The sequence below is a fragment of the Melopsittacus undulatus genome, chromosome 2 (assembly GCF_012275295.1).
Source record: "Melopsittacus undulatus isolate bMelUnd1 chromosome 2, bMelUnd1.mat.Z, whole genome shotgun sequence".
Classification (NCBI taxonomy): domain Eukaryota; kingdom Metazoa; phylum Chordata; class Aves; order Psittaciformes; family Psittaculidae; genus Melopsittacus; species Melopsittacus undulatus.
In genome coordinates this window covers 83,443,204-83,471,121 of record NC_047528.1, presented here as the reverse complement: position 1 = coordinate 83,471,121, position 27,918 = coordinate 83,443,204, and the positions used below count along the sequence as shown (strand labels likewise).

Below are 27,918 nucleotides of genomic sequence, written 5' to 3'. Positions count from 1 at the left end.
CAGCCATTACTTTAAGAAATGCAAAACGTTACAAGGAGTCAACCTTTGACACCAGAATTTTGCCTGAAATTATGTCAAGTAGAATGCATTTAATCACCATTGACTTGCAGGCTGGCTTGTCAAAGTTTGTTCTTCCAGATTTACCAGTAAACCTCCTGAGATCTAGGCATAAGTCATCAGTCAGAACCTATATCATTAGCTATTCTGTTAAAATAATATTTTTCCTCGCAGTAACTTCTGACCTTGTAGTCAACTCAAACTAGAAATACCAGGGTTTTTAGTAGTTGTGTAGCTTCCATACTGATGTCTGTCGCAAGGGCACACAAACTGAAGACTGTTCAGAGTACAACTCCTTAATTTCTTCAATTAAAAAAAGAAAAAGTAGGGCACAGACTTCAATTTTAAGATTTCAGTACATCATGTATGAGTATCATTAAAAGTCTGAGATTTGACAGCACACAGTTTATCGGTGCCACACAAATTTCCAAACAAAATGTGTAGAAAAATATACCACAAAACTGACACTTATAACTTTGCAAGTGCTTTCTGTTAACAAACTGGCTTTCCAGTCTTAAAAAAGAACAGAGATAAAAGAAATAAAATACATTGAAGGATTGATTATTTTTATTAGCAATACAGAAAGATGTACATGTATGATATGGTACACATGTTCAGGTGCTCTAAACACATGCAGGTTGGGGTTTTGCATAGCAGATTTTCTTTTGAACCACAATCATAAAATAATGTATATGTGGAGATAGACATGTCCTTCTTGCAATTTTAATATACAGTAAATGTACAGTACACTCCAGTATGGTATAAATACACTTTTCTCTGTGCATTTTTAAATTACTGTTAGGAATGCATCTTTTATTTGTGGATCTTTTTTCCTTCATGCTATTAATATTAATAAATCTTTGTTTATTATATCAGTTGAAGTCTTATATACATGAGAATGGACATAGTTATTTTATAATATCTTGACTATGGGCTTCATTTATGTAGCACAATAGTATACATAGGGAGGGTTTTTTCCCCATATTTATTTATTTTCTTAAGATCCTAAAACTTTCCTAAGTACAAATATGGTGAGGAACAGCTCATAGAATCATAGAATAGTTAGGGTTGGAAAGGACCTTACGATCATTTAGTTCCAACCCCCTGCCATGGGCAGGGACACTTCACACTAAACCATATCACCAAGGCTTCATCCAACCTGGTCTTGAACACTGCCAGGGATGGAGCATTCACTGCCTCCCTGGGCAATCCATTCTTTTTTTTGATCTTTAATTTCTTTCCTCCATTGTCACTTAGTTTTTATTTTTATCCTGCTTCCAATTGTCAGTGATTTTACATTGTCAACTGATTCTTAGATTTTTGCATCAGACTTTTATTCCTCTTAAAATCTGCTGTATGATTTTTTTTATTTTCTTTTTCCCAAACATGGCTTAACTATAAGGAACAGGATTTCTTGAATTTTGTGTTTAAGTGCTAACAATTTCTGTGGCTGAAGTAGTCCTGTGTTCTTTAAAGTCCTGTTCGTTGTTAAAAATGACTAATATTAACCTATATTTTATTTAACTAATTTTAATTAACTAATAATTTTTAAAAACAACCTTTGACATAGATGCAAGGGCATTTAGCAAAATAATCCTGTCCAGATTTATAAAAAAAAATGAGTCTTTGGTATAAGGGCTAATTGTCTCTCTCAGTATAACTAACAGACAGACACAAATGTGACACTGATAACAGTATGTGAACGTCTTCAAGAATTTTGTTACATGCCCTGAACAGATATGCTTCTGTGTTGTTTTTTCTAACTTAATGTCTCTTTGTTGCTTATTCTGTCTGTCACTGGGTCTAGCATGAGCGAAGTACATAGGAACAGAAGATTTAGACCTCAACAGAGAAAGTTTGACTCAATGACTTATATGGACCCACAGTTATTTCTTTCCTTATTGGAAGTGGATAAGTCACTCTTCCTGGAGGTATTTAAGATGTGTAAAATGTGGTGCATAGTTTACTGGTGAATTTAGCAGTGCTAGGTTTATGGTTGGACTCAGTGATCTTAAAGATCTCTTCCCACCTACATCATAGCATCTTAGAATAATTAGGGTTGGAAAGGATCTAAAGATCATCTAGTTGCAACCCCAATGATTCTATAATTAATGAGGAATCATGTGCTTGTATCGAAAATTAAAATTTAAAGATTGTTTTTTCTTATACAGTTTTCTATACACTGTAACAGTTACAGGAGTAATTTATTAGTCTTCCAATTCAAAACCTTTACTATTTGGAACATCATTTGGGTTACATTACAATAATGAGTATTTAACATGGCATGTTTTACTTCATTATCTCCAATTTGTGTCGCTATTAATGTTAATTACAGTAGGTGAGATTTTACCTCACATACTCTAATTCAGTAATACTTTTGTGAAAACTCATACTTAGATTAATCTCAAGGTATTACAGGAAAATGTGAAATGTTTTTCCTTTCTGCTTTGATTTCTAAATTCTAACTTGTGTTCATTTATGAGATATCTCACTGTCACTAGGTCCCTCACTTTTTTCTTTGATAAATTTAGGTTAGTATGCCAATCTAGACCAATAAGGCTTCCCATACTTTTTCTGTTTCAGAATCATTATAGAAGAAAATTGTTTTCTGAAACTTATAATGAAATTTGCATTAACTTTTTTGAAAGAGTTGAAGCTAGTTACTTAAATATTTTGTCAAGCCTCTTTTTCCAGTTTTTGTTTTCCAGATAATTATATTCTATAACAGCTTTTGAGTGTCTATAACTTAATTTTAGAGATATTTATTTGGAAAGGTGACTTCAGAATGGTAGATTCCTCTATAAATATTTATATGTGGGTATAATTTAATTCCAGGATGCTGATACATATGTTTTACACATGATTAAATGATTTTGTTTAAGGATTTTTTTTACCTTTTATAGCTTTTCTCTGTAGCTGGTAAACACATGCTGCAGTAATAAAACAATAAAATAGTAATTGTGTTCTATTGAAGTCTTTGCATGTTATTTCATCAATACAGAGTTTTGACTTACTTCAAGAACATTTTTACAGTACAGATATTCTAAAAATAACAGTTCTGAAGTCCATCTTTCCAAAGGACCTGCAAGTCAATTGAAACCTCATTTAAAATATCAAAGAACATGAACAGTCATATATTAGAAATAGTTATATTCAAATTAACTGGCTTAAATACTCAAAATACTAAGAATATGATTTTTAGAACAGAAAATGCAGAACTTAGGTCAAATGCATAGGATTCTAAAGCAATAGCTGAAAGAAGAGGATAAAAGCTAAGCATCGGTAGTTCCAAGACCATGTTTTGCTTGTGAAAGAATGTAATATTTTGTGATGGACTTAATTAATATCATAGTCATAAGTTGTGTAATGATTTTTTTTTCTATCGAGGGAGGCAATACTGAAAGTTTCTAACACAGGCATTTTCTGAAAAAAATATCTGATTAAAATAAATGGTCTAATAGTAAAAATTGAAACTTATTTTACTTTTATTTCAGTTATTTTCCTAAACCAATCATACAGTATTTTGTTTTAGAATTAGAAGCTTATTTCATTATAAAGAAAGGTAGCATATTTAGATGGTGAGAGGTATGTTTTAAAAGACAAATTCAGAAACCTGCTTCAGACAAGCTTAGACAGTTCTGATATCTCCTCAACTTGTACATGAAACCTGAGATATCTATGCAGTGCTCTTTTACTGCATTACCAGAGGATCTAATAAATTATACTTTGTCTAAGATCATTAGATTTTCATAAAGTTGGACTTTTTGTAATAAATTTGGACTGTGATATTTCAGTAAATTTCAGTAGGGAGCCTTACTGCCTTGGAAGCTTCAGTGTTGATACTGTTGCTGCCCAAACCCTTCAAGGGACAAATAATTAAGCATCAGTCTGGACAACACAGCCCATTCATATAAATTACTTAGTGTCTTAACATTAGTTGAGATGCCAAGCATCTTCCCCAAATCCTATGTCACAGAGCAGTAAGGGAGAACATTTTATTACTGAAAAAGCTCCAAATTAGAATATCTTCTCTGTATAAACTGTACTGTGTATTGGCTTTCTGTATTATGTAAAGTAACTTCCATATTCCCTTTTCCTGCTTACGAGTAACTGAGTTTAGCTTATATCCCTGTTGAGAAAAGAAAACTGAGGCATGATTTCTGTGGCTAGAGTTGCTACCAATGTGTCCAAACCAAGCTGTTTACAAGGTTCTTGCCAGCACAGCCTTAGAGAAGAATTTTTCATTATGGTGTTTTGGGTTTATTTATTTCTATTTTGTTTTTAATGTGTTAATTTTTATTGTTTCTTTGACAGATGGACATAATGATAGCCAGTGAAAGTTTTGTCAGTCAAAGAAATACCTTTGTAGAATTACTTGTGCGGTAATCCTTACTCTTTCCCTTTTTCAACTTGGATATTCCACCAGGAGTCAGCAGGATGTGATAATTATGATGGATTTATAAAATCCACATAAAAGTGGCTATGTCATGAAATCAGGGAAAGTCAGGAAATCTTGGTGCTGTGTTGTGTATTCTACCAGAGTATCTGTAAACAACATATACAGCTATGGTGCGACATTTCCTCATTGTTGCAAGAAAGTTTGTGTGTGTGTGTGAGTGCCTCACCTGAGATGAAAGTGCATATACAGCATTACATATCTGGTTGCCTAATGTAGGTTTCATTCTTGAAGTATTTGTATGTATGCCTGCATTATGCATATGATGTGTAGTGATACATAATGGGGACTGTAAATACTGTGTGCCGAAGAATGTAGTAAAAGATTCCATTTGAAAAAAATGTAAGTTACTTGAAAGTTCACAAATGACTCATTCCTAACACATTATGCTAGCTTTTCTTTTTCATTTGGGAAGTTATGGAGATTTTCTGCTATCTTCTCTTTAGCTGAAGGTGGAATCCACAATGTGGTAAATGTTATCCAAGTAACTCGGAACCTCAAAAAGTTTCCTGCCCACTGGCAGGCTAGGGGGATTGTCAAACACAAAAATTGTTCTAAGAAAATACTCACAGGGAAGGCTTTGGGGAAGCTTAAAATAATAACAGAAAGAAGCCTTTGTGGATATATTTCCGAATCACAGAGTCATAGAATCATTTAGGTTGGAAAAGACCAGTAAGATCACCAAGTCCAACTGTAAACCTAACATTGCTAAGTCCACCACTAAACCATGTCCTTAAGTGCCACATCTACACATCTTTTAGATTCCCACAGGTATGGTGACTCAACCACTTCCTTGAGCAGTCTGTTCCAGGGCTTGACAAGCCTTTCAGTGAAGAAATTTTCCTCAGTATGCAATTGAAACCTTCCTGATGTAACTTAAGGCCATTTCTTCTCATCCTAGCACTTGCAACTTGGTAAAAGAGACCAACACCCACCTCCCTACAACCTGTTTTTGTACCTGCCTAGTTTCTGTTGGTTGAATCAGCAGTTGCAGCACTGCCAGTCTCAACTTGAGGCAGATGGACTATAATGCCAGGGTGCTGGGGAAGAGTGCCATCCTTTGTAGTGGACACGTGCAATTTAGTTCAATTAAATTTTTACTGTGCCAATCACATGCCAAAGTAATCAGAAAGATCTCTCCTTGTCTCCAATGTACTTGATATTTAGAGAAGGATACTATATGTCTCTGTGTACCTTATACTTCAGGTTCTGTTCATTACAGAGAACCATGGATTCTCTAGCATCCTAAATGACTTTGTAGCCTGATGCTTGGCGCTTAAGTCCTCAGATGGATCTAGCCAGGTGAATTGATTCCTCTAAACTTTTTTCCACAGCAGCAGTTGCAAGACTAGAAGAAACGCCATCTATAAGCATTAAAATTTGTTCCCGTTCATGACTCTTGGTTGAGATCATATATAGCGACAGTCAATGATTTGGCTCTGACAATGGGGACGGTTCATTCTAAAATGTACCTGTTCTAAGTATAGAGTATCAAAATAACCTCCATTTTCAAAAAAGGTGAATTCATCTTATTGTGACATGCTATCTGCTGGGGATAGCTGTGATGGTTTGTAAGCACTCTGATTTTAGAACAAAACATTTTTATTGGAAGTGCTGCTGGCTGCATAACAGGATTAGTACTGCAGAGGCAAAGGGTACAAACAACATTTATTAATTAAGAAAATAAATATTAAAGGATTTGTTAATCCTCATAGTGTTGTCTATTCAAATGGCCAATCTCACCTCCTGAAGTTATTCTCAAGTGCAGTGTGATCTCATTGGAATACTTACATGCACTATATACATAGACTTAATATAACAATACTGCATAAATTCCCATGAAGAGTTTACTGCAGTGACTATTTAAACTAGCTGACTCCAAATATAATTACTGAATAGAATGGCAAAATTGTAACCATTAAATTTTTTTATGATAAAAATGAGAAAAGTTACAATGTTTCTGCACTAGTTAATTTAACCTTTACGTCTGTGAAATGAAGAATAAAAACCCCAAACAAACCCAAAACAAACCAGAAACAACCCTCAAAATCCTAAGAAATAAAGTTTTTTACTTCCAAAGAGAGGAAATCATCCTCTCTCTCTCTCTTTCAACTAGACTGTGACTTTAGTTTACAAGACTGTTATATACATGCAGTCTGATAAAAAAGAAAACTACTAAACCAAAACAACGGAAACAAAACCACATAAATTATTTCTTTCGTGTTCTCAAGAAACGTTGAAAGGAAGCAATTTTGTTGTGACTTAAAAATATATACTAGCAATGGAATTATTTGCACTCCACTCTTTTTACTACTTTCAGGATCAGGATGAAATGCCTTTAATAAAAACACTGAAATTTTTACAAATGAGATTTGTTCATAAAAAGTGGTGAAAAATAAAATTCTCAGAGCAAATACCTTAATGTCCATTCTCTCATGTCCCTGCTTTTTCCCTCAAAGAAAGGAAAAAAGGTGGCAGTATGAAAAATTATTTTAAAAGAGTAAATCTCTGTCAAGTATGCATAATCATAACTACAGTAATGTCTTCCCATACAATTAATAATTAGATAAATAGGCTAATTTTATTTCAGATAAAATTTGAATCAACTTCATCTTTCATTAGAGGAAATACTAGCTATATGGGGGGAGCTCCCCAATAACGAACTTACACATTAAGTAAATACTATACGCAATCGGATATTCTCATATATATATATTAAAAAAAAAAAAAAGAAAAGTGTTTTAAAAAATAAACATCTAGAAGCTTGTTTTGGACTAGCTTCCAGGCTTCCTAAAATTTAGTTTGCATGTATTTGTGTATGTTTTGTTTTATCTCAGAGCTAACTCTTAAGATTGGATAAGCTCAAGCCTGAATTTAAAAGTTTCTGACCACAGGCTCAAATACAATTGTAACCTTTGTTTTGCAACTTACATGAAATACTTGAACTTTTGCCAAAGTTATATGATCCTTTTTCCACTGTCTTGGGTGTCTTGTCTCAAATTTATGGACAGAAAGTTAGGTTCTTTATCTTCATGAGTGAACATTGTTTCCTCCATTTCTTCCTTCACTGGTTTGGATTGCATTGCCACTTGCCCATGACCAACGTTCCAGCCATGTTTCTTACTCCTCCTCTGTGCATCTCTTAAAAATATTTTTTTTTTAGCTTGCAATTAAAATTAATGCTTATAAGATGATCCACCAAAAGTACAGCTATGTGAGATTGAAGGAAACCAAGCAGACTTTAATCAAAAGCATTTGCCATCGTCAAGGCTATGTCAAAACCAAGCAGTATCTCTGGAATGTTCCTATTACCAAGCATTACAAATTCCAGTGAAAAAAAAAAACCAAAAACTTAATTGCATTTTTGTCTGCAGATGTCTAAATATAGGTAGACATGTGGGATCTATGATGACATTTTGTAATAGAAGATGAAGTAGTTGATAGAAAATATATTTGGCAAGCAGGACAAAGGAAATGAAAACAGAAATAATTTCATATAGATATATGAATTCTGATAGGTGGGGATAGAAAAGCAGAGTAGTGCTCTCATCACTGCATACTAGTCTGAAACAAACAAAAATAAAAAGATTCCTTTGCACTAAATAGAAATAAATTCTACAGAGAATGATCTAGAAAACAGATTTATTTCTCCTATGTGTGGCTCTAAGTACATAATATATCTGGAACAATTAAAAACAAACAAACAAACAAACCAAACTGTGATCTTAAATGAAATATTGAAGTTAATTTCTGAATTAGACTGTGATGAGTATCAGTATTTGTAATTAAGATTTAAATTTATGATCTTGACAATCACTGGGCTTGTACATACTTCTTTTGTGCATGCCAAGGGAGGACTCTAGTCTGAAAAGGCCAGGATGAGGATGCTATTGGACATATTTCTTTGTCAGGCATTGATTTATAGATCCCAATCTGTCTTGTTAATGTATTATGGATATCAAATACTAACATAATCATTTTGAACTGTAGTTCAAAACTATATGCACAAGTAAGTAAAATGTTTTTTTAATCTAGTTATTTATTATTTAGGGATGTAGAATTTGTAGTTTTGGGGTGGGTTTTTTGTTGTTTTGGTTTATTTTTTTCTTTTTTCTCCCATGGATGTATAGTGATCCTTGGAATATTGCTGTATTTAATACAGCAACCACCAGATATGATCCACCCTACTAGTTAAATTATATAATAATTATTGCTATATGGCATAGGAAATTGTTTCTTACAGTTACTCCTTCCCATTCATATCATCAGTATTTATATTTCTAAAGCCACATCTTTTATTTTTGCCACCTCAATCTCTCACCCAAACTCTCATTATATCTGCCTGGACAAGAGTCTGTGTGATGTACTCTAGATTACCCTGCTCTTACAGGGGGTTGGACTAGATGATCTTTCGAGGCCCCTTCCAACCCTTGGGATTCTGTGATTCTGTGATTCTCTCCATTTCAATGTAAATAATAATAAATATTATTTCATAATGTTTCTGTTGAAAAGCCTATCTTTGCTATACTTCAAAGTAGCTAGCTTCTTCAGAACCTACAGTCTTATTCATGTCTTCTCATTGCATGACTATGTGAGACATTATGCAGAGAAATTAGTAAAATTCAAATAGCAAAGAAATATATCTTCATATCTGAGAACACCTGCACCAGCTGCTTATATTTATCATTAGTGCTGAAGTCACCAAATTCATTTGTTAGAACAGCAATAGTTATTTTCACTCATGTAGTGCAATTCATCTGCAGTCATGAGACCCTCTTTTCATTGGTGCATTTACATTACAAAGCACAGCAGCTTTGGAAAATGAGAACGCTCACTTCATAACATGATATTAAGCATCCTTAGTAGACAACAAACTGATGTTTCAATATTCTCAGTGAATAACTTGTCTATTTGCATGTGAGGAATTAGAGTATGTTTAGTAAAATAGATTATATTTTTCCCACATTTTGTTCTGTTTATTTTAGAGTGCTGGAGGTAAATAAAATACATGGGAATAATCGTCACAGATTCTGTGGTTTGGGTTTGCTGGATTTTTAGCACTTATCCCAATTAATGTAATTTTTTCCTAGTTAAAAATAAATAATTTAAAATATGCGAAGCTAAACCCAAATATAGGATCCTGAAAGGGTTGACCTGATTTTTTACAGTGCTTAATACAGAGTTGCTGCTCAAATTGTGTATTTCACACTGCTTCTTCATTTAAATATAAGACAGCAATTTTAGAGGGGTGAAATACAGTCTATTCATTAATTTTCCTTTCTACATGTATTACTATTAAAAAAGTGTCCAGCACAGAAAGAGAAAATTAATTGTGATAGTAAATTAGGCACCTGCTCATGCAATGCAGCTGTGAGGAGGGTGGGAAAGGAAAACAGTTTAACAGCCCTGTTTTTAGCAATCCTTAACAATTCAAGCTCATTATGTCACCTTTATCCTGATAATCAAGTATTATAATGATTCTGAGATGCAAGCAAAAAAATATTATTCCTAAAGTATGCATCCCTTTTAAAGTCACAAATTTGGAAATATGAACAAAGATTGGCTGAGAGGATTTTTGTTGGTTCACAGTAACATTTAACAGATAACAAGTTAATATTTCTATATCTGTTTTGCTCTTACTCAGTATTGTAGATATTTACATTGTTGTAAATCAGATCAGAATTTGGCCTTTAGTTTTTGTAGACACTTTTCTCTAATATTGTTGTATATTACTGAATAATCTCATCTATGGAGGGGTGCAAGACAGGCCATTGAGAAAGAATTTTGGCAGCACCAGGTGCTTCTGATTCTGGGTCTGATGGTGATTTGTTGTTTTGGGTTTTTTTTGGGGGGTGGAGGGATTTTTTTTTGTTTGGTTGGTTTCTTTGTTTGTTTGTTTTTTCTAGACTATCTGCAGTAATCATCTAAAGGCAGCTTGAGTGCTCAGTCAACTACCTAATGCCAAAACTGTGCTATAAGCCTGCATACTGGTATAGGAATATGAAAGGAAAGATGAGAACAGGATTTTTTTGATTCAGACTGATTTAGAACTACTTTTCTTACACATGAGGATTCTCATAAGTCATTGTCAAGACTTCAGAAATGGTTTTGAGCTATTTCCTGAAGCCAGGTAAAAACTTCTTGTTTCTTATGTTCCTTTTCCTACTGGTAAACTATAGCTTGGTTTTACACATTTGTTTGTTTTTCTAGTATTAATAGCTGCATTCTTGTTATGCTTAAGTAAAGGAAATCATCATGTGAAGGTGTAGACTACAAAAGGCAGATTTATCTTAATAGTTTGTCTTCATAAAGAAAAAGCATTGTATAGGAGGTCTTAAAGCTTTGAGATTATACCTGCATTATTGCAGTAATACCAGCGATAAAAAAAAAGGTCAGTCTTTGTCACAATTTGTGCTCTTGATCCCATGGCTTAAATTACAGGTTATGGTTTTCAAAGTATGGTTGAATCCTAAGATTAGTTGATAAAAAGGAATAAACACTTTCAGCAGTGTTTAAATGCTGGTCTTGAATTGTTGGAAAGGTGGACTTGGTGTGGGGAATGCCCCTGTTAAGTCTCTCACTGCTACCTTAAGCATATCTTATGGTACTCAGCTACTGTCTGAAATTAGAACAGGCTGATGAACTTTAGTTTCATGGATTCCACTGCTACAGATCCAACCCAAGTTAAAGCATTAACATGCCACCAGCATGCCTCTGGGATTTTTTTCCACAGTCTTGACTATCACTATGATGTTGCTAATCGAACTGTGGGATTTATTCAAGGCCATGTGTCTTCATTTTCTATTAAGGTGGTGGGGCAGAGCTGTCTGTCATCTCCTACACTAATAAGAGCGGTTACTTAAATATAGTTGTAAAGAAATTCAGTTTTGCAGGCTTTATATTTGATGTAAGACTTTCTCTAACAGTTGATTATGCTGTTGTAACTTACAGTTTGTACTTAGCTGTGGGAATATTTACTTTGAAAGTATGTTTATCTTTGTTTTATTACTTCTTTGCTGTCCAACAAAGAATGCATAACTCCTCATTGCCTTAATATGCTTACAAATGAGACTATTTGTGCATCTAGATATATTTGCCATAAAACTTGTAAAAGCTGTTACAAATGTTGATGATGCTTTTATAGGTATGCTTTCTCTTAATTCTTTGTGAAGCACAAATATTTTAAACAAGCCACTATTTTTTCTACTGAAGACATTAGTCTTTTAAGGCTGCAAATATCTGTGTGATCTCTGGCACATGATATCCTGTGTTAGAGTCATTTGGTTTCCTTGTGCTTGAAACTAATTAAAGTAGTAATTGTCAATTCTTGCCAGGTATGCCTAACATATTTTATTGTAGCATCTATTACCAATGAGAAATAAGTGAAAACTTTGATTCATGAACACACTTAAAGAGATTAGGGGCAAAGGATAAGAGACTAGGATCAGTCCTGCAAGGAGAAGGAAGATAAGTCTCATAATGGACCTGAAATACAAGGAAAAGAACTGATGAACTATGTTCTACCTTTCTTTAATGAAACAAAGGTAGAACAGAGGAAAGAGAATTACATTAGGTGCTGGCAAACAGATGTAGGAATTCAGAAGTCCATTAGCGACAAGGTGTAAAAGGAAAAGCTTAGAAGAAGTATAGGAAACTTAGAACAGAAGAAGCTCATGAGGGAAAAACAAAGTGATAGCTGGGCAGACAAAAACTCTTAGCAATCTTGGCTGGTCAGAATAGGATGAAGTAAACAAGAGGATGGGGAAAGAGGTAATCTTTGTGGTCCTTAGCTCAGGCCTTGAGCCCTTTAAATTCATGAATAAGAGCTCTGATTCAGGCCTGTGAAGTGGTACACTGGAGTAAATAATGATATCCCTTCTTCCTTAAATTAAGTATCCACAATTAGCAGATACTTTGACCTACTTAATTGTCTTAACTCCCATTCTGTTAAATGGGGATAAAAGTAGTTCCTTGTCTCAATGAAGGCCTGTGGAAAATAGTTAGAATTGGGAAGCACTCTGATACTAGTATGATGCATGCCACCAAAGAGCTCACGAGGGAGATGATAATTTTTTCCCAGTTCACAATTTAATAGCACACAGTTAATAAGGCATGAGGTCACCCATTAAATGGTAAGAGTAAGAACTAAATACTGAATAGTTTCATGTTAGATGATGCAACTCTGTCTAAAATTAACATTGTGTCTGTTCGAGGGGTGTTATTAAATTTGTAGAAACAAACAATTCTGTTAATTATTATCTTTTGGATACCTTAGTGTACAATCATAACACTATTTTCACCTATGCTTTGGGGAGAGGTGGAGTGTGTATGGGAGAGAGTGGTTTGTGATAGGTCACCTGAGAGGGAACTTGGTAAATCTCACAGGTGTCTTTCGTAAATTTGATAATTTTGGGATTATGTAACCTCATACTTAAATAGAATGTGTCTTTCTCAGGGAGCATTAGTTGTATGTAGAACCTGCCTACCGGATTTTCTCTGTATCTGCAATACCTTCTGAATTCTTAAGTGAACACACATAAGCATATGGTTATATGTTAAAAGTAAAACAAGCTGCTTCATGGTTTCTGTCTTTCACCTCGTATTACAAATCCATGTAGTGCTGATTGTAGTGCCACTTTCTGGTATTACCACCAGTGTAGTGTTACAGGGAGACACAAGGAAGTCGTTCTAGCCTCCAGAAGTCTATGCAATGTCTGGTTGCAAGTATGAAACTTCAAACAAAATATAGTATCTGGTACATAAAATGTAGCAAGGAAAAGAGATTTCTGTAAGGCTGTTTTTAATGCCCGTATGACTTCTACGACTAGTAGGCATTCAAAAAATGCATACCTTGAATAAAATTATGTGTTCTTTGGCTGTGTGGGTTTGTGGGGACTTTTTTCCTTGCCTTAGGGAAATATGGGGTTTGTGAGTTGGAAGATCATGTATATTCTGAATATCTCAGAACAGAAATCAGTAAGAAGACAAACATGTAGTCTGAGCTGCAGAGGGGATTACAGTGTATTTTATTTGTGTCTGTACTGAAACAGTGAAGATCATAAGTCTCTTGAGAAATACACTTCTGGGTGATGTTTTTTTTAATGACAAACTTCTCAAACTTTTAATGGTCTGTTGTGAATTTTTCCTCTGGATATGTGGCTTCTGGAAAATCAATTATTTCTTATAGAAAACTTTAATTTTCCTTAAATTCTAGCTTCGGTTGTTATCTGTTTTTTTAGCTCCATGTTGGACATGTAGATGGACCTTTATTCTTTGCTGAGAATTATGTCTTTTATTTGGGGAATGAGGAGCCATTAGCTTTTACTTTATTCATATTGCATTGCCTTTTTCCCTGTTAGCTTGAGGGAACATTATATGAAATATAGTTTGTTCACAGGAAAATAAAGGTAAGAATCTGATACAGAGCTCTCATGAGGAGTCATGGCACACTAAGGAAATACCATTTAATCCTCAAACATCTTGATTTTTATTTTTATAAAACAACAAAAAAGAACCCACTTGTTCGAATTACCAAACAAGCAAAAACATATTCTTGCTTGTAATGTAAAAAAACAAATCATTTAAGTTTAATTAAACTATCAAAGTTAACTCACTGTTTCTCAATTTGTACTGATCTAAGACAAAAGCAAAATTTGAAATGCCAAAGTTTCTTAAGAATAGTTTATTCTTAGCTAAATTTAGCATAGTTTCTCCAAATTCCATTTAAGTGGCCAAACGTGGATATGTCTTTTGTCCTAGTTATTAATGCGAGTTCTTATTGTTTCTTCCTGTCATGCTCCTTTCCAGACCTTACTTTCCTCAGAAACAGGACTCTGGAAATGGGCTCTGAGGTTGTATCTCTGCTTACCTGCTGGGACACATGTCTTTCTTCCACAAGATGTTGATCTCTGCTCAGTCCAGCTAGTGGCTCTACAGAGGTGGGGATGTGGGAGGGGATCCCTTGCTGATGGCCTGAAGGACTGTTTTCCATGAGCCTGGATTTGTTGCTCAGGGGAGATCTGCCAGAAAGAGTGATTACTGACAGATTAAGTCTTTCTGGCACCTGTGAAGAACAATAGCCAATATTAATTTCATGCAAGTTGTAATTGTTATGACTGGATAATTGAATATTTTCTCTAATTGACTTCAGGACCCATTTTCTGCTGGCTGCTCTGTTTATGACTATTCAACCAGCATGCATATTCGATGAGTGGTTGAGTCCAGAAAGAAATTGTCCTAATAGTATTTGTTTTGTGGGGTTTTTGTTTGTTTGTTTTTCTCAGCTGTTGTACTTATAGGTTTGTTTTAGTTTGTTTGAACTATGCTACTTGTTTTGGTGGTCAAAGAAAGGAGAAGAACCTCTGTGTACATTAACAGTTTACACCAATGGTACTCTAGATTTCCTTTAAGGTTTAGTATGATTCCTAACAACAGGTACATATAGATTGTGTTGGGAAAGATTAAGGTTATTTTAGTATCTTTGGCTTACAGGAATCCAGTACAAACAAAATGCTGAATAAGCAGTGCATAGAGTAATGTGGTGGGGCAATAGTAGAGGACTGAGAACAATGGAGAACCAAGGGTTCATTTATATTCCAGTTGAATGTTGAATGCTTATCTGCTTCATAAGTTTTTATGTTCCTTGTATTCCCAGTAACAGGCTTACAAATAGTTTCTTTATTCTTTTAATCTCTGTTTGTTCTTCTCCTCACACAGTCTACCTGCTTAATTTTAAATGGATTTCTTGGTCAAATCTGAGCTTATAAAATCTTTAGAAATAAAACTGAATACTTCAGACACCTTAAAAGGTATATTATCAATATTTAAATACCTAGCCTTGTCATTGCCTATACTGAAACCTTAAGCATATTACTATCTATAGAATTTTACAATTATTATGATGTATCTCTACTCTCCAGTATTGTTACAAGGAGCTCTGCTTGTGAGCCAGGTCACTGCTGGTCTGAGTGCTGAACAAATATTAATAATAGTTTTCAGTCTTAAGTATAATACAGGAAGAAACAAGTATATACTATGAAAAATAAATCAGAAAAAGCACCATGCAAAGTAAATGATACCTTGAGACTTTACCAAGCTTTACAGCAGACCATGGTCCCATCCAGACATGCAGTTCAGGTAAGAGAGCCCTTTTGTAGCATCAAAAAAAAAGGAAAATGGGATTTAAATGGTAGTCTTCTCTCCTGTAGTAGTCATTAGATTAAATGATACAATCTCCCATAGGAATTTGAGTGGGAGGATTCATATATTTTTATATTTGTAATATATATTAAAATATGCACATGTATGTCTTTCTTCACACCCCCTACCCCCAACCCTTCCCCTGCACTAGATTAATTTGGAAGTATTTCTTTGTGAAACATTTGCATATGCTATAAAGCATACTTTTCTATTGATTTCAGCCATCTGCTAGGACCTCAAACTCAATTTCAACTATAATAAATACAATGGCTACTTTTCAGACCAACAATCCCTTCCCAGTTTTTCACATTATGTGGTGTGAGATATCCTTTTGGTCAGTTGGGGTCAGCTGTCCCCTCCCAGATCCTTGTGTATCCTCAGACTTCTTGCTGGGCGGTGGGGGGGAAGAGTGAAGAGGAAGAAAAGTTGATTTGGTGCTTGGACTGCTCAATAGTAGCAGAAACACTGGTGCCAGTGCCTCTTTAATCACAAATCCAAAACAGCACCATAGATGCTACTACAAAGATTAACTACATCCTAGCCAGACCCAGTGCAGGGGTGCTCATGAGTTGTCATCATTGGTAGCATAGAAAAAGCATGTTACCATCAGACGTACACACCTGCTGCATGCGAAAAAAAAGGCTTTGAAAAGATCTTTAGAATGAATGTGTGTGTAATTTGTATACATTTAAGTGTAATTGAAAACTAGTGTAAATTTTACCATGCAGGCATTTGATGTCAGAAATTCATTTTGCTCAAGAGATCCATACATTTTAAAGCTATCCAGTAGCTTTGTAACCCAAACATTTATATCTGTCTTTTTCTTGCTGTGTTTAAAAAGTCAGCTTACTCCTTTTGGAATACACAGTGTGTTTCCTCTTTAGTCTTTTGCCATGCAAAGTGTTTGTAATTGGGTATTTAACCTAATTCCATGAGATTATGATATGGTAATCTACTGGCAGTGCTCATCCTCTTGCACTATAAGGTCAGGAAATTAAAAAGCAATTTGCATTCTCAATGAGTAAGAATTTCTTTAATGCCTTGGATTTTTGCTGTTGCTATAATATCTGGTTCAATTACCATATAGATAGTAAATCTAAACAAGCTTGTTTCTTTACAGTTGGTGATTTCCCTTTTTAATCTTCAGAAAACTATCAAATGTTTGGATGTATTTCCAAACATTAGATGCTAACTATCTGATGAACCAGTTCTCTTCAGAGCTCATGTCATAATTAGACTTCTCTTTGATCCATGCATTATTCCTTCATGCTTTAAATGTGAGAATAACACCTTTAAGAATGTGTCAAGACTATCTTTGTAGAATTTAAGTTTGTTTTGAGACCCTGAGTTTTAAAAGCATTTTATTACTATTATAAACAGTATTTTTAATTCTCATATAAACACGTATGAGGATAATTGATAGAGCATAGGAAAAAATAATAAAATCTCATCCTAAATGAGCTAAGCAGCTTTAAACTCTGTTTTTGCTATTGTATTGTCTGTCTCACTATGTTTCTTGTTCAGATAGCTGGGTAGGATGAACAGAGTACTTATTTTTTGATTGCCTTTTAAAAACTGATGTATGTACTCTCAAGCCAAAGATAGTGTTTTTAAAGCCCAGGTTTGAATGAAGGGCCCTAAAATCCTAGGATTCTTTCAGATGTTGAGAGAAATTGTAAGATCTGTGAAGTGATAAGAATGCATTTAAAAACAGATATAAATGAAAGTGATGCATACTGCAGAAGGGAGTTTAAATAATTTTTTCAGTTTTCATATTTTATATCAAAGGATCTCCAATATGATTTTCAGGAAGTAAGTAATTTCCCTGATAATTAGCTGGATGATAAACTGCCAAACAGAGCAGTTTTAATCAAAGTTAATAGTTAAATTCTAAGTTATTGTTTGCTTGCCTGTTTGCATTTATATTAATTCACATGGAATATTGCCAATTTGTACCAGATGAGTCTGGTTCTGAACTATTTGCCTTTAGTTCTACCAAGAATAAATGAAAATCCAGGGATAACAGCTGCTTTTAAACCAACAGAAATTAAATTATTGGTTTAGAAGTGTCATTACATCACATTCAGAACTTGCCTAATGAACATTTCAATTTTGTTTTCAAAAATATAAAAAATGTCAGCTTTGTTTCAATATTTTCTGAAGAAAAATAATTATTTACTTTGAAATACCTCTTAATTTTTTGCTTGGGTTCATATTTTAATGAAAAAATAATCAAGGGGCAAATTTAAAATGTATTTCTTAATCTGGAATATTTTATATTGTATTTCAAAAGAAATATTTGCATTTGTGTTTAACTTCTAGGATTGCAGAATCTACAGTTTGCATATGCTCCTGTGTTTCTGTTCTTGTGAATCAACTATTATCCTGTTTACATCCTAAACAATGATAAAACTCTAGAACTAAATTAATATAATCTTTAATTCTCCAGTTTAGAAGTGATAGTGAGGGGAATGCAATGGAGTACCAAATCTCAGAAGGATCAAGTTCTTCTGTTATGTGAACCTAATCATATGTGGTATATTTAACATCATTGAATGAAATCTGAGGAAAACACAAATGAGATTTTCTATCTGTTTAAGAATGTTTTTTTTCTGGTGATTGTGATGGTTTCAAAAGGCATTGCCAGCAAGCTGAGAGAGGTGATACTTCCCCTCTATTGCAGATGCAGCCTTGCCAGGGCTGCAGTGTCACTTGATGGACTTCGCATCATGTGACATGTGGACACAGTCTATGTGTCCAGAAAAGGGCCCTGAAGGTGATTAAGGGACCAGAGCATAGAAGAGGCTGAAAGAGCTGAGACAGCTCATCCTGGGGGAAGCTAAGGGGGATGTGCATGAACACGTTAAGTGGGAAAGAGTAAAAGTAATAGAGTCAGACCTATAGAGTCCAAAATATATCTCAGAACAAGTAGCTAATTATGGTATAACTGAATGGCCAATAAAGTAGTTTAGCTTGTATGAATAGTTATGAAGTAGTTATGAATAGCATAGTTTCTGTGATCCCATATCTTAGAAATACTAAAAACATTAAATTGGAACACTGTTTCTGAATGTAATAAATTGTATCCATTTAATTTGCTTATTTGTAGTTTATTATATATGGCATAATTTTTCCCCAATGAAGCTGCTGTTTGTCTTGTCCTGTCTTCTACATTCTTGGTCAAAGAACAGTCTGTGAGAAGATAGGACATAGCTGGTAACTCAGCATGTTTAGGGGAAAGGAAATCTCTGAAGTGAAAGCTGACAAAGCAGAGGAGAATAAAAACCTTTGCAAGTGAAGACTTTATTAATTTTTAAAACTAAAGCTCAAGTATAAATCAACCAATATAGGGGTTTTTTTGTTTCCTTTTTTTGTTGTTGTTTTTTTCTGAAAATGCAGTAGGTTCTCTCCCTGCCCCCCATTTGATAATACATCATAAAGCTTCTTATTTTCTGATTGACAAGGTAAAAATGCACTTTAAATTGTAAAGAAACTTGAAAGTCTTATGGATCATGTAATTATTTGTTACAATCTTCTGTTCATCTTGTAATTTGGCAGGTCTGCAATTGTGAAAAAAAAAAAAGCTCTGCAGTAAAAGGGGAAACGAATAGTAGAAATAATTTTAAAAGGCGGTGTGTAACCACAAAATAAAAACAATTGTTCGAGCTGGTATGCAACTAGAAAAGATAGCTGAGAAATTTTGCTGAAGTTTTAATTTGCTACTGCGGGTAATTAAAGGCGATTACTCCTCTAAAACTGTCTATGGAGGTGCAGTATTTGGAAAGAGCAATGTATGGGAATCTTGAATACCAGTTCACATAATTTATGATTGTATAGGTACAGCACTAAGATGTCTTTCCGGTCTGTAGTTTTGGAAAGGCAATTGAAAGAAGCAAGTTAATAAGATTCTTTGCGATACTTCCATATAATAATAGTAAAAATATTTAATAAAAATTTTAGATTTTCCATTTTAGTCCATGTTAAATCTTTAAGGAAAGATGAATGTCACTTAAGTTTAAGCAAAATATCTTACTATCACAGATAGATTTCAAAAACATAATTAATACTTTTGGATAGCATTTAAAGTGCTATTATGTGTTGGGCAGCAAATGAATGTTGAAACCTACACTGTAAGAAGTGTAGTTGACATGACTGACTTCTGTATGGGGCATGATTTTTCAATAATGTCTAATATTTTTGTTATTTATAGAGAAGTAAAAGTTCCTTGTACCATGAGGAATAAAATTCCATTCATTATGAAAGTCATGTGATTGTATAAACAGTGCTTATTTTGTGAACATTATCATGGTGTATAACTTTCTATGAAGTGAAGCAGACTGAGCAGTTAAGAAAGGTCTCTTGGCCTTTTTCATATGTAAGGAGAGAAGTAAAAAGTAGCAGTAGCCGAGTCATTCAGTCATTCTTTGCCATGTTCCCATTTGAGAGCTAAAGAGCAGGCAATATAGATACATGATGACTAGTAGGAAAACTTATTTTTAAAACTGTTCTTTCTGCATGCAGAAATTCAAGCATCAAGCTTGAATTCTGTCTTATAAAGAAGTGGAAACAGATTTCTGGGGCTGCCTTGTCCCAAACACATCCCTTCTGCTGCCCAAGCTCCTCCAAACTGTGGTTTCATTCTCCCTCTCTGACAGACGTGTATCTTGTGTACTTTCTAAAAAAAATACATATAAGTATGTTTGTATGTGTTTCAAAAGTTCCCTGGCAAATATTGTATTACTGCCTGTCAAACAGCCTCCAAAGATTTAAACTGTAGACTGAAATTACCTTGTTGATCAAAAATGCTGAACCCTAGGGGAGAATAGATACTTCTAGGAATGTTAAGTATTGAGGGACATCTGTGGCAAGAATGATTTCTCTGCAGACTTGGGTGTCAGTCTGGGAGATCGCATGCTGGAGTGTGCCTCACAGACCAGAGTATGAGATTGCCTTAGGCCATTTGCGATGCTGAAGATATTCATATATGCAGACGTGATTTTACGCAGTTTTAAGTTCTGTGTTTTTATCCACTCAAAAATGAAGTCAAGTTGTGCAGATTGCTGAAATCAGTAAGAGCAGATGAATCCCGTTCTGTAGCACATTATCCATACCAAGTATTTTCCACTGTTGGCAGCTGACCCTTAACTTGCCTTTTATGAGTAGATTAATATCACTATTTCAGCAGTAATTGGCTGAACGATTATGCCGCAGATTACTGTGCCACCAACTGCTCAAGTTGTGGCCTGATGACTGCAGTAGAAATGCTCATCTATAAGATCAGTTTCCTTTAGGAGGATAGTTTGGTAAAGTCATCTGCCCTGATTAGCTGGTAATATCATTAGGAAGGTACTGTTAGGTAAAACAGTTAAGCATAAAGTTTGCTCTGAATAAAGTACTGTACATGTAAATATCGTATAAATACAGGTTGTAATTTATGTCTATTAATACTTTAATATTAATATATTTTCTATGTTAAATTATTGAAATAAGATTTGCATTATTTATGCAATAAAGATTTATGTCAACTGCTAGGATAGAAATTACTACTTTTTTCGAATAAATAACCAGATGCCATTTGTTTTACTTTAAGAACTCTTACAGGGTTAGTGAGGTAGTATTGAGAAGAAAAGTTGAAATATGCATATGGTTTTCATGGCAAAAGAGAGATGCTCCCACTCAATACAGTGTTCTTACTAAATTTTGGTCAATGTTTGTGAACTGAAAGATATAGAATGGGGTTTACAATTTAATCACATTTCCTATTGTGATTAGAAAGTAGTAGTTGTTAGTGCATGACTTCTGACCTGACTTTTTTTTATATAGTTTTTACATGATCAGTTAGGCAATAAGGCACGGAAATTCCCTTGCTCCTTCCAGGAATGATCACAACAGAGGTTCCTATGAACACAAGGACCTAGGATTTGTCTTGGGCTCTCCACCAGTCCATGCTGCCCTAACATCTCATTTTCTCCCTGGCATATATTAGAAGTAGCCCTAGCAGTAACAATGTTTTATTAAGGGTGGTTATTCCTAGGCTTATGCAGCTTAACCTCTCTTCCTGCTTAGAAACGTGTGTAAAAAGTAAAACAAAGTCATCTTCATTATCTTTTTGAATTTGGACTCTGTTGGTCCGATTATCAGGCTTTGTGGATCTGGGATTACATGCTGCCCAGAATGCTGTCATAGCAAGTGAGGATATTATCCACGTTCTACTATTTCTCAAATTAGGTGAGTCAGACTATTGGTCTTTGTATCCCGGAGTAGCAGAAAAGAGTTACAGGTCATGTCACTATAGCTGGATGACTGAAAATAAGTCTAATGACTTATGACATTCATAGTCATTGGTTTGACAACTGGCACAGATGTCAGCACTGATATATCTGGCTGCTGACAGGCTTAAGCAGCCCTGAGTCTGCTTAGCATATGGTTTCATGCAACTGCACCAGTGAATCACACTAACAGTGCTCTCAGATACAACTGATGAGGGAGCAAGTTTATATGGTGAAAAAGCAAATAATTTAAAACTGATTTATCCATATAGCAGAGAACCAGGACTGGCTTCAATGAAGTCTCATGCTCTAACGTTTTTACAATACTGAGTTTTTTTCCAGTCATACTGAAGTATTCTGATAAAAGTGGCTCTTTAATTATTGGTGCTGTTGGGAAGATATGTAATCTGATCAAACAGATAACAGTGAGCTATGAACTATGATGTACATAGTTCATTCAACTTTGTGTGTCTTCAATATGATTTATCACACAGAATCACTTGATTGTCTCAGGGGTTATATCATTACAAATGTGTAATGAATTTTCACTGGAATTTGAATTTCAAATCCAAGGCAAAAAGTATTCTAATGGCTTCTGAGAATTATGATAGGGAAGAATCCTTTTAGATGTGTTCTTGTTTACCCCTGGTTGCCCTGTAGGTATTGAGGGTCCTCTGATTATCAGCATGGACTGATATTGCATTCTAGGAATTTTAAACAGTAGGCAAGATGTTTTGAGTCAGCAGAGGCATTGATAGCATACTAGCATGAATAATAAGAAACCCCAACCTATCTACTAAGAGCCAACGAACAAAATCAGAAACTTCCTTGTCTTCTTCTAAGGGAAAAACTCACACTGAGGCGAATAATGTGTTCAGTGTGTTGGTAGCTAGCAATAGAGTTGTAAACTATTCACTTTTATTTGGCTCATCAGGTGGCAGGATATATAAACTGTGATGCTATCCATAAGAAAGGAGGTAAGGATCTTTTGAAAATACTTGAGTTCAGTGTACAGGTTATTATTCTTTCAAGACTTGCTTTTGCCAGAAGGGATAATTCCATTTATAACCTTGTCTGTGACACCGGTGTATATTCTGGTCAGGTGTGTGCAAGAGAAGAATAGGAATGAATAATAGACTTGGGGAGGGAAGGGAAAAAAATTAAGAAAAATCAGTATACAAAAATAGATTAAATGTTAAGATGCTTAATGTGAGACTAAGTACAGAAATCTTTAAAATTAAGTAGAATAAAGATAGAGGTAAAATAAATTTTAGAGCTAAATAAAGAAGCCGTGTCACTGATTTTATAATCAAATGACATAACCATCTTTATGCTAAACTAATCTACATGTTCTATTAGTGTCTACTACCAGCAGTAACTGGTGAAGCAAACCTATTAATATGTTTTCTCATAATTTCTGTTTACAATACCTTTTTACAAACTTATGTGTAGGTATAGAATTAACTTTTGGCCTGACCTTTTCTACATCAAAGGTCTAACTGAACCTAAATAATTTTGAGGTTTTCAATTTATTTCCTTCAGCACATTCAGGATGAGAAAAGATACTTTGGTTGTTTCCCATCATGGGGATGGGGAGAGGAAACAAAACAAAAATTGATGACTTTTTTTTTAAAATGTTATCAGCAATTTTGGAAAGCACAAGAAATGTGTGCTTAAAGGCATGATCTGTGTAGGTGTATTTTCCCATGACTCTGAAATATCCCAATTTGACTAAGCTATGAGCCTTTCAAAACCACATTTTACATCCTCTTAGTAAAGGCTTGGTTGAATTTTGCAAGTACATGCCCTGAAGTTTCCGATGGAATGAGCTTATTCCAGTTCAGGGCTGCACAGGATTTTCATTATAATTGCAGTTAAAGATTGCTTCAGACTATGCTGGGTCTGGTTCTTTGCTTCTGCTGTGTTTCACATGAAACATGCCACATGTGAGATACTCTTTGTTTTTTTGGTCTTCACATATGCAAGCATGCTACCTGCTTTTATTGTAATGCTGATTGTAAATAGGAGTTTTGAACTGTATGGACTTCACCATCTCTCCTCTCCACAAAGAATAAAAGTACATGCATCAGTAAGGTGGGCTTCTGCCTGAAGATCCAATGATTTTGCATACACCAAGTAGAGGCCGCTTCTCAGAGAAATTATCACATTTCTGAACACTGATTTGGGGAGATGGAAAAGTCTGTGTAGCTCAAACTGGACCATGGTGGACAGAAAAGAATTCTTGAGCTCCACCACTGATAGGTATGCTCCAGACATGCATTTCATCACTGTATCCAGTCATCAGCAGTAATGGTGGTTCATTCCCAGTGCTGTGTATTTTGTGGAACTCCATATTCCTTGAGATTAAGATGACAGTACCACAATATGGGGAAAAAAAAAAGTTGCCTCATTAGTTATAGAGGATGAATTTGACCTAATATGAATAGAAAAATGGGCTTAGAACTTAATGGGGAGAGGCAAATGATTCCTCAGTGCCTGACTTGACTCCTCAGAGTCTCACTGACACAGGTCCCAAACTCCCCAACTATACTTGCACTTTTGAGCTTGCCAACTGTTCCTTCATTATTGAATGCTCGGATAGGAATTTCAAACTTATATATGAAAGGAGAGATTTCTGACCTGATTTTTTTTTGTTTTGAATCACTACATTACTGTCTCCTTTGTATGCAAAGGGTGATTTGGAATGTTCAAGATACTTGAGGAATGCTATTGAAAGGGCCATTCTCTTAACTATAAAAGTAAAATAAAATATGTAGATTCTCACAATAGAAACACCTTCCATCCTTTTTGCTCATTGAAGCAAATGTCTTGTGTGGGGGTGGGGTTATGGAATATGTTGCAAAAGATTTTTGTCATATTGTGTGTGCAGAAGACTACTGAAAGAAGTCCTCTGTCACTTCCCAGGCTTAAAGTACTCAATTCTGCAATTTTAGTCATGTTTTTTAAACATCTTGATCTGAAACTGAGCTACTCTTGCAATGAACTATTATAAATTTGCCAGCAGGTTAAGTCACACCATGTGTGTGTGGAGTAGCATAGTGGCAAATGAGGTTTTCATTAGGGATATTTGAATGTTCGAGGTCTCTCAAGAGTGTAAGTGGAAGGCCAAAGGCTGTTTTTTTACTTTGTCATACAAGTATTTTCTTTGTGATACATTGTTCCAGTCTGTAGCCCCAGGCCTGAAATACACACATAGATTTTTGCTATGAACAACAAATGCTTTTTAAAGTTTTACAATTGAGGATAATGCTTTTTAACATTTTTTTTTTCCCTGTGGACCTTGATTGAGTTTTAAAAACTAATTAAAAGACTTCTACTTAACCAATATTATGTATAGTTAACTGATACTATATATAGCTAACAATATATTAACAGTTGGACTTGATGATCTTAAGGGTCTTTTCCAACATAAATGATTCTATGGTTCTATATAGAATGAAGGAAAACAATTTTCCCTTTCTCAGACAAAGAGAAATATCTCTTGTGGATCCTTTTAGAATATTTTTAATTTGCAGCCATAAATGTTAACAGTGAAAGGTGGTGATCAAAGTTATGCAACTAACATAAGTATTTATAGTTTCAGAAGAAAGGCTTGGAGAGGCAATGTTGGCAAAACTGGGACTCCTGCCACTTTTCCAGATTCTGCTTACAACCAAAACCAAAAATATAGATTGAACATGATTAGTATATTTCCTACAGTGAAGAGTGTTAGATAATCTAATAGGCTGTGTATGTGTTTGCTTTTTGTTGGGGTTTTGGTTTGATTTGGTTTTGGGGTAGGTTGCTTTGTTGTTTTTTTGGTTTGGTTTTTTTTTTGGTGGAGTTTGGGATTTATTTTGTGCATTTTTATTTTTTTTTTTAGTGAGGTAGTGTGATATTTTCTGTAATTATTTCAAATCTATATGTTTTAGTCATAGAGATGGGGTAGCACAGAGAATAGACAAAGTAATGGGGGAAAGGATGAGTTGATAAAAGCCTACACTTTAAAGTTTGGGGATGGGGAACATCATCTTTCCTACTGGCAGTTTCTCAGACTATTTGAGATGGTAGGGCAGCATCTGTTCTTCTACATGGCTTATAATACACAGCATCAGTCTAGAATGTGCAGCATCCCTAATGTATTTATCTTACAAAGCACACTTTCTTCTGCTGCTGTTGGCTTTGATTGCTGTGTCTAGTCTAAGAACTTACCTATGTAGACTGACATTATACTATATTATGTAGAGATAAACATGCTGAGCTTATCAAATTTTCTCTGTTTTGCATCAAAGGTATTAGTCAAGTCACAGTCCCACCTCCTCTGCTCACAGTCATAGCAACACTGGCCCAAGTAATCTCAGGAACTAATTTCTAAGTTTTGATTTTTTGCACCATAATTGACTGTTGTAAGACCTACCTGTGTAAGACTATTTCTTCGTATAAATTCTTGACTGTGGAGTGCATACATGTGTCTATGACTCCAGTATATGTGAGTTTATGCATTCTTACATATGAATGTATGATTCTAGCGTCAGTAGATGCTTTCTCTGAGGTAAATGATGTCTTTACTTGCAAAGGTGTTTGTATTAAGGTGAAGCAATGAACAATACCTGCATACAACAAACATCACCTAACCTTTCAAACATATTTGAATGTGCCTCCAAAAGTTTTCTATTTCACCAGTGAAAGTCAGAACAGAGGAGAAGGTAGGACCAAATAAGAATATTCTAGCCTCATCAAAAGCTGCATGGTCTGGTAACATTTTCTTCCAGTGCCTCAATAGACAAATTAAAATGAAAAGTTATAGTTTCTGATTACACCGTTGGAAGTAACTGATTCTGGCACTGTTGGTAGGTAGGTTCTTCTGGTTGTCTTATATTTATGAATTCATACAAATAGTTTTTCAAAGGATGGATATGCCCAGTCTTCATTGTAGTAGCCCTGAAAAATAGAAGCAGGTGAAACAAAGACAAAAAGTTGAGTAGGTAAATGACAACAACTTTCTACACATTAGGTGTTACATTCAAAATAAAATGACAAATATGAAAAGAATATATGTTACAGTGGGAACAAATGTAGGAAGTGAGCCTGTAACAACTTTTCAGGTTCTAGCAACTTTCAGATATATTAGCACCATTTCATGTATTACTTTAGGCAGAGTTCTTGCTGTCATCTATTCTAGTAAGATATGTGCTTAAATCAGACAGCTGTGAAAAGAGAACATCAGGTGTGAGAGACTAATTTTATAACTGTTATCACTAATACTGAACTTGATTTCCTCATTTACTTTAAAATCACATATACTATAAGACAGATTTTGATGGACTGCACTTCCTTCCTAATTATTCCTTCCTGTGGGCTTTTTGATTTGTTGGGGGTGGGGTGGCTGTGGGTGGCTGTGGGTGGGTGTTTTGGGGTGTTGTGGGTTTGTTGTGGTTTTTTTTTTTTTGGTTGGTTTTGGTTGTTTGGTTGGTTTCTGTTTGGTGGTTGCTTGTTTTTGTTGGGTTTTTTTTTTCTTGTTTGGGTTGGTTTGGGGTTTTTTTCCTTTAGATTTTCTTATTACTATTGCTTGCTAATTTGCCCTGATATATTCTATATCCCCTTAGAATCATCTGGGAAGCCACACAAATTATTTAACTTAATGTGTATTTATGAGGGAAGTGCATACACACATACCTCCATGTTGACTGTGCTTTCTACAGCACAGGCTATAGCCTATTCTAGGCTAGGGAAAATACATGAAGGAGGAATTTATATAATAGTGGAGAAAAATAAACCCAAAACGAAAGAATTTTGTTTCAAAATGTGATGTATTTTTTTTTCAAGCTAGATACTTTCTGAATACAGAAAAGAAAGCTCCACAGTTTCTTAATTAAATGCATGTCTTGTTAAATGTGCTGAAAAATTTACGATATTGGAAAAACTAGTTCTGTTTCT

The 27,918-nt window shown here is 34.7% G+C and overlaps 1 protein-coding gene across 4 annotated transcripts in view; it reads left to right on the top strand.

Moving 5' to 3' along the window:
- The window catches only part of DMD (dystrophin), a 1,017,291-nt gene that overhangs the window by 528,776 nt on the left and 460,597 nt on the right, over positions 1-27,918 (top strand). The window contains exon 17 of one of the 4 annotated variants that reach the window (XM_034074488.1): positions 18,167-18,193. The exons of the other annotated variants lie outside the window; for them this stretch is intronic. Coding sequence (XP_033930379.1) covers positions 18,167-18,193 — 27 coding nt within the window. The remainder of the gene's footprint in view (positions 1-18,166; positions 18,194-27,918) is intronic. 4 annotated transcript variants of the gene reach the window in all.